This window comes from Melanostigma gelatinosum, assembly GCF_949748355.1.
Source record: "Melanostigma gelatinosum genome assembly, chromosome: 7".
Classification (NCBI taxonomy): Eukaryota; Metazoa; Chordata; class Actinopteri; order Perciformes; family Zoarcidae; genus Melanostigma; species Melanostigma gelatinosum.
This window is the reverse complement of record NC_136640.1, coordinates 4,451,804-4,460,258: the sequence shown is the minus strand read 5'-3', so window position 1 is coordinate 4,460,258 and position 8,455 is coordinate 4,451,804. Positions and strand designations below refer to the sequence as shown.

General features: G+C 43.2%; 1 protein-coding gene across 1 annotated transcript; it reads left to right on the top strand.

The window, feature by feature from the left end:
* Positions 1-261: 261 nt before the first annotated feature.
* Positions 262-2,578, top strand: LOC306779726 (homeobox protein otx5-like; the record flags this gene model as incomplete). The annotated part of the gene is made up of 3 exons (XM_079271710.1): positions 262-358; positions 1,550-1,701; positions 1,940-2,578. The coding sequence occupies 3 exons, from the start codon at positions 262-264 to the stop codon at positions 2,576-2,578; spliced, it is 888 nt and encodes a 295-aa protein (XP_079127836.1).
* Between the last annotated feature and the right edge of the window lie 5,877 nt (positions 2,579-8,455).

Genomic DNA, 8,455 nt, shown 5'->3' with positions numbered 1-8,455 from the left:
ACCAACAACTTAGTGACAAACAACCCAAAGAAAAAACAGAGAGGGAGGGAGGGAGAGAGAGAGAGAGAGAGAGAGAGAGAGAGAGAGAGAGAGAGAGAGAGAGAGAGAGAGAGAGAGAGAGAGAGAGAGAGAGAGAGAGAGAGAGAGAGAGAGAGAGAGAGGGAGACCCCCTGGAGACTAACTAGGAGACCCAGCCCCCGGCCTGAGAGAAGGAGAGAGAGAGTGAGGTAGTGAGGGAGTGTTTTAAAGCCAGCAGCAGGCATGATGTCGTACATTAAGCAACCCCATTACTCCGTGAACGGGTTAACGCTGTCCGGCCCGGGCATGGATCTGCTCCACTCCGCCGTTGGATACCCCAGTAAGTAATGTCTTCTTTTTAATCTCAAATCATTTAAAACTGTCATTTAATTGTAGTTTCAACTGAAAGAATTCACGGAAAATGTTTCCGTAAAATGATCAGTAAAAAAAAGACCATTTCGCTTACTTTGTCATTATTTAAAAATGTATCAAGGTTATGCTTTATGAGTATGAATATATGTCTGGTTCTTCAGCCATCAGAACACGTGTTCACTTGACCTATAAATTCGGCGGATTATAGAGTCAAAAAACAACAAGAAACGTGTGTGAATGGAAACGCAGCCTGTTCTCAGACTTAACACCGAAATAGACTCCAATCTGTTGCTCTTATCATGGAACCTATTTGCAAAAGGATGCTGATTGTATTTTACTTTGTGCCATTGTGATGAGTTGTTTTCGCCAGAAGTGAACACTTCGTATATTGTTTGGGTGAGCTACGTGGCATCTGTCATCCTCGAGAGGAGAGTTTGAATGAAACGATGCCGAGGTTTGGCACGATGACAGAAGGCGTGATACAAAGTGTGGCCTTCTTGTTGCAGATTAGAGTTAAGACCATTCGTTTGAAATTCAGAACACATGCTTTGGAGTCACTTTCGTTTCTTCACTTTGTATATTTCGATTCAAACAGCCTCAGTTATAACGAATAAAACCATAGAAAACGTGTTATATAACTTTAATCGATGTAATAACAAATACAATATTTTACTCAGCGACGCTTTTCTTCTGATATGTCACGAGAGGCCCATATGGTCCGAAGAAATTATGTAGCGACCACAATGTATTAAGTAAAATAATATCGAGGCCATAATATTAAAAAAACAACACTCGCGGGCAGTTTATGAGATAATTAATTTTTTTGTGAATTCAAGAGAAATAATTCAAATAATTAACTTGATTCATGAGCAAAACATTATTATATTTTGTGGGCCTTAGAAAAATATCCCACCTTGAATATGAATAATGGGATTTTAATCGTCTGATTTAGAATATACTTTGGTGCTGCAATCGATTTATCTGTTGAATCGAGAGGTTTTTTAGTTGAATGTTTGAACCAACATACAGCAGGCCTTTTGTTGCAGATTTACTTTTAAATACGAACATAAAAAAACAACGCAAGCAAAATCATGATAACAATAATGATCATAATAATAATCATCATAATAATAACAACGTTTTCTTCTTCTCTTGTTAGACACTCCTCGTAAACAGCGTCGGGAGCGCACCACCTTCACACGCGCACAGCTGGACATCCTCGAGGCTCTGTTTGCCAAAACGCGCTACCCAGACATCTTCATGAGGGAGGAGGTGGCCCTCAAGATCAACCTGCCAGAGTCCCGAGTCCAGGTAACACATTATTAAACAAGTATGCAGACAAATGTCATATGTCTTATTTTCTTTAGGCCTTAATTCATGTCATAATTCATTTTAATGCTAAAAATGAATAGATACATCGCCACTGACTTGCTGAAAGAAAGAAATGTGAGAGAGGTTTCCTCACAATAGCAGTTTTTGCAGTAGGACCATCTTAAGCATTTGATAATGAATGGTGATGATATAACTGATGCACCTCTGCATCCTCCAGGTCTGGTTCAAGAACCGTCGTGCCAAGTGCCGCCAGCAGCAGCAGCAGAGCACGGGCCAGTCCAAACCACGGCCCCCTAAAAAGAAGGCGTCTCCCGCTCGGGATGTCAACTCTGAGGCCAGTGCCAACCCCTCCAATGGACCCTACAGCCCTCAGCCCCCTCCTCCAGGCACCTCCATCACCCCCAGCTCCAGTTCTGCTAGTGCCACGGTGTCCATCTGGAGCCCGGCCTCCATCTCCCCGCTGCCAGACCCCCTGTCCGCCTCCAACACCCCCTGCATGCAGCGCACCTCCGCCTACCCCATGACCTACACTCAGGCCCCGGTCTACAGCCAGAGCTACGGAGGCTCCTCCTCCTACTTCACCGGCCTGGACTGTAGCTCCTACCTGTCTCCCATGCACCCGCAGCTGTCGGGCACCGGAGGCGCCCTGAGCCCCATCACGGCCTCCTCGATGGGGGGGCCCCTCAGCCAGTCCCCGGCCTCGCTCTCCTCCCAGGGCTACACGGCCGCCTCGCTGGGCTTCGGAGCCGTCGACTGTCTAGACTACAAGGACCAAGCTGCCTGGAAGCTCAATTTCAATGCCACTGACTGTCTGGACTACAAAGACCAGAACTCCTGGAAGTTCCAGGTCTTGTAAATAGCAAGTAGGAGGTGGGGGAGGGAAGAGGGGTACGGGAAAGAAATCAGAGTAGGGCTAAATAACCCCAGACTGGTGTGTTGGTAGAAGAAAGGAGGAGTGGGACACAGAAATCAATTAATCACATCAGCTGAAGAACGAATCAGCTGAAATTAAGTCTTTTGCCATTTCATGATGAAAAATGTGTGTGGAAGTAAACTGATCTGTCGGTGACAGTCAGTGTTCCTAAGTTAAAATGGCTGCGTTACGATATCTGTAACATGTAATCAGTGAGAAAGAGCAGCAGCTGTGATTCTCTGTGGTGTTCAGGGCCGAAATGGTTGTGATTCAAATGCAGCATTGAGTAAAGAGAACATGCACGAACAAAGGGGCATCCTTTTGATTGACGACTCAGTCCTTTTGGTTTAGAAACATTCAGAAACCGCTCCGCTGGCCTCCACTCGGACCAGCAGAGTTTTCGACAGTTTACGACAGTTTCCGGTGACCTCCAAGTTTACGGCATAGACGGCCTTGAAATCGACGTTTAAAAGCACACGAACCGACTACAGCCCGAGCTCACGTTTGTTTCTTCGTTCTAGACTTTGTCTTGTATTTTCTGTGATTACATTTACCATTTTTTTTGTAAAGCTGCTTTTTTTTTACCATCAGCGAGCTGACTCAAAAAAGCTTTGAGCCAAAAACAAACGACTCAAACCAACCCAGGCGTGACATCTCGAGGGAGGGCCGATGGTTAGACACCGTGTGAAAGATGTTTAGCAGACAGAAGCTGACGATTCCCAGTAGCCTTGTGTGATGCTGACCCTCTGCAGCCTGCGTGTGTCTGCGTTACAAAACGGAGGGTTGTGGAGTTGGTCACTGGAGTGACTGCAGTACAAACCTGTTGCCTTTGAGCATGGTTGAAATCATTAGCAGAATGGCTCGTGCACTGTTAGTTTTAATAGGATCACTTCCAGACAATTTCTGCGACAATGGCCGCATTGTGGCAGCCGAGTACTCCCCCCCTCCCTCCCCCCTCCCCCCTCTCCCCTCTCCATCGCACAGTGTTTGCGTGAGGTTAGCAGGTTGTTGAAGCAGTTCTTGAATCTACGAACGACTTTGTTCTGAACTGTGTGTTGCTGATAAACTGCTCCAGATGACGGGAGAGACGACTGCACCAGAGAAAGAGAAGGGACTTCCTTTGAGTGTTGGTGCCTCTCTCAACTCCAACCTGTAAAGATGTGATGGGTACCACTTTATGGGTTTGATGTATCTGTTGATTTCTTTTTTTTTTGTATTAGACTGAAACAATATTATGTTTCTTTTTGAAAAAAAAATGATTGTGAATTCGTTAAAGTAAGAATTGTGGTAATTTGTTTTGAAGTTGATATTATTATCAGTATTATTACTATCATCATTAATATTATGTCTTCAGTGGACATGGACGTTGCTAATGTACTTTTTTTTTGTTCTTTTGTAAATATTAAAACTTGAAAATGCAATCATGTCTGGTATCAGCAGGCGCTCCACCCAACACAATCTCTCTTTTTCTTAATTTCTAGAAAACTGCCAACTTTTTATTTTTTCTGTTTATATTTTTTCTGGTTTCTTCTTCTTCTTTTTTTTCAAACTCAGGGGTTTATCCAATAAAAGTAGCAGTATTAGGATACAATGCTGTTCATGCTTCTTAATCATTTACTGTACTTTTGTTTTTTGCATGACTATAATCTTCTCTGCTTATTTTTCTGACATGAATTATTTTGTATATTTCATTTGTCTCCTGTGTTTTTCGGCCGGTCTAACCACTACCATGCTAGATGATGTTTCTGAGACATTAAAACGACTTCATTAAAACTCTTCATCGTCATCGTGTTCTGTGAGTGACTGCATTTTGTGTGCAAGCGTTGAATCGAGATATATGGCTTCACTTATGACATGTGTCATCCTTCTCCTCGGGGGGCACAAGGAGGAGAGTATCTGACGTCCAGAGAGGGACGATTGGAACTCAGTTTCTGGGAGCGTCCCACTAATCCACACCAGAGGTTGAGTGGGTGTGAGGCAGAGATAGGACAGAGAAGACAGGAAACAGATTCGAACTAACAATAATACTGAGTCCCAAAGTGAAGTATCTGAGAGGGGCAGATTATTTTGGATTTAATGTTTCTGTGCGTTCCTGCCACCGGTGGGCCAGAGGGTCAGCACCATGGAGGGTAGTGAGGAGTGAACTGGATGAAAGGTTTTAGGGACGGTATATATTAGCTTGAAATGCATAAAATCACCACAATACACCTAGAAGACAATGCATGTTAATCATGATGAATATCCACCATCAAACATACTTGATGTCTCTAATTTCATTACTGAATCGATTGCCATTAACTTTTGTCTGCAGTGTCATGGCAGGTCAGGAAATAGTCATAAAATACTAATATCTATTGGTTTCGTGTACAGGGACACAAATTGTCTGGGTTTTTTCAAGTCACTTTTTCATGGTGGACACACAAATTCAATGCATCAACGTCAGAGCAAGTGACATTTTAATATCCCAAAAGACGTGAGAAAGGACGTGGATGGGTCCAACAAACAGGACTTTCAACCACGAGGCTCGTGGTCGATACCAGACAGTTTTCCGAAACCTAGTTTCGTGGTTTTGTTGCCTTAACTCTAGTTTAGTTATTTTAAGCCCAACCATGACATTTTTCCAAATCCTAACTTTTGTTTGTAACGTAATGTTGTCACGGAGAAACAAGTCGTTTCGAGCGTCACGGAAAATAAGGAGAATTGGTTTCCCTAAAACACAAAAGGAATAGATTGCATTTCGTGACTATTTCACGAACTACTGTCAGACTGTGTTGGTTCCCGACCAGATGAATCGCCCGACTTTGGTGATCGCCCGACTTTTCCTTTGGCACCATCATCAGGTGAAAAAACTATGTTGATGATAAATACCTGCAAAGTGAATGACCTTCCCATTTAGCCCAAGCTGCACATTGGGTTCAGTGCTAATTTAGCTAATGCTAACACGCTAAACTAAGATGGTGAACATAACTTCAACACGACACGGTAGCATTGTCCTCAGGCTGGTCTCATCCAGCATTCGTAGCTATGCCTACGAAAAAGAATGCACCGTAATTCATAGATATCACATCAAATGATTAGTTCGGTGTTGAGTTGATTTATTTGTCACGTAACTTGTGTATTGCGGTTACGGCACTTCCGTGGTTATTTCAACCTAAACAGCGATATTTTCCTCAACCTATCCAAGTGGTTTTGTTGCCGAAACCCAACTGAGTAGTTTCCTGTGAAGATGGAAATATAATTTGAGAAAACCGTACGCATGGAACGAGTGGAATTTGAAACGTGTTGCTGGCTTTCGTAGGAGAACGCACAAAGAAATGAGGGGTAACTGTTTCATAAGTTACCATACAAACTCTTGCATGAAGATACGTTGTAGCATGCTAAAGTTAGCAAGTGCTGCTGTCGCCTTTGTTTGGATCGTGGTCATCACTGCTGCTGTTTAGATAATGAGACATCAGCGCGTAAATATCCTGCACCAAACTATATTTGATCATAACTTAGCTAGAACTTAGCTTGATGTCTTGCAGGTCTAATGGAGTTGCACTCTGCCGCGTCCTTCCCATTGCACACTGTGAAAATGCTCGATGGGACTACACAGTCGAACACAATCAGACAGATACTTAATACCGATCACTGCTACACCACAGTCCGTACGACTTGTCTTGGCTGGTCGTTGCACCTCAGACTGCCAACAGTGAGTGTCTGCCCTCTGACTGGGGTTTAGCCTGAGGACACAGAGCTACGTTCAGCCTCACGGTGACACAGCACAAGGCTGGACGTGGAGCCCAAGAGCTCATTGCAAAGTGCAATAGACTATACGGTCACTCACGAGCTTATTATTCATTCTTCGTTCACCAAGTCACACAGATAGAAAACAACACCTTGTTGCTCTGACAGATCCATTTTTATGATTTTGGTGTAACTGATAGTCGAGTCAGCGAGGAGAGATAGAGGATGGATGGACATATTGATAGATAGATGGATAGATAGACAGATAGATAGATAGATAGATAGATAGATAGATAGATAGATAGATAGATAGATAGATAGATAGATAGATAGATAGATAGATAGATAGATAGATAGATAGATAGATAGATAGATAGATAGATAGATAGATAGATAGATAGATAGATAGATAGATAGATAGAGATAGATAGATGGATAGATGGATAGATGGATAGATGGATAGATGGATAGATGGATGGATGGACGGATAGATGGATGGATGGATAGATAGATAGATGGATGGATGGATGGATGGACGGATAGACGGATGGATGGATAGATAGATAGATGGATGGATAGATAGATAGGTAGATGGATGGATGGATGGATGGATGGATGGATGGATAGATGGACCTCCTCCTGTGCTCTGCAGACGGTGTGCTGTAATCCCCTTCAGCAGCATATGGACTCAGAAGCACAGAGACACAGACACAGATACACTCAGGACTCAGAAATATGATTCATTTCTTTCCTCTCTCTAATCCCCAACAAACAAGCTGGTGGCCAGCCTGCCCTGGAGGCACACTGTAATCACGCTGACCGGACTCCCCTTCCTCCCCGTCCTCCCCTTCCTCCCCTTCCTCCCTTCTTCCTCCCTTCTTCCTCCCTCCTGCCTGTAGTCCATTTGCCTCTTAATCGATTTCTAATCCCAACGCCGCCAAGCATGCACGCTCTGAGCACACACACACACACATTCACATAAAATGAAAAAAGGAAATCCATGATGAAACAGAGTTGAACTCTGATTATTTCAGAGTGAGGAACATTTTGTGCTGTTTTGTGAGAAGTCAGACCAGTCGATAAAAAACAATACGGTTTTGTTTGATGCGCCAGGGAAGAAGAATGTGTGGAATAAAAACAGATGATATCTCTGCTGCATCGAATTTGATCATTTAAAAAACTAAAACTGTCAATTGTGTGTTTTGATGTTATCGAAGTGCAATGCTAAACCAGTGAAGTACTCTTTTAACAAATCCATGCTGTGCAGCCAATCCAAATTCAAATCCACAGAAATAAAATGTAATGTTTTTATGGGAGAGCCCAAACGTTCCAAAAATACCAAATACATCAGGCGGGGAACATTGTAACGTCAAAGAACAGTTGAACAAATGTCACAGAAGATACAGTGATACAGAGTGGAAAACTACATAACATATAAGTGGATCTCTGTAACCTGCTTTGATATTTCTGTATGGATAAGTATGATAATCATGATCAGTCAATCCACAATAAAAGATTTTGACAATTCATTGAATAATAGGTTGTTTGATCTGCAGCTAGCAGTGGTAACGGGATCAGTATTACAGTATGAATGGATCAACCAGCCACTGTCAGCCTCAGCATACACTTCTGCTGAGGGCTTTGCTGCAGATTACAACTTAACACCTTGTTAATATCACGAATATTAAAAGTCAGAGTTTCAGACCCACAGATTAATGTGTATGTCGGACAACAACAGTCGTCCGGATTATGGTTTTGGAATATTAAACACAAACGTGAAGGCGATACGAGCATCGATAAGCTGCTCTCTTCACCTTTGAGCTGCTCGGGTTGTTCAATGCCTTGCTCAAGGGCACCAACTGTAGATGTCAAAGGAAGAGCGAGCGGCGTGAATGTCTCCCCGTCAAACTTGATTCAAACTGGCAACAAACTTTGTTTTGAACACATTTTCTCCTCAGAGGTTTCATGCCATTCTCTCTTCTGTCCCTCCTTCATGCCACCTTCCCTCATCGGCCCCTTCCTTCATGCCACCTCTCCTAGTGTGCCCCCTTTCCCCCGCTCCACTTCACCTCTCCTTGCAGTTTGTTATTCTTG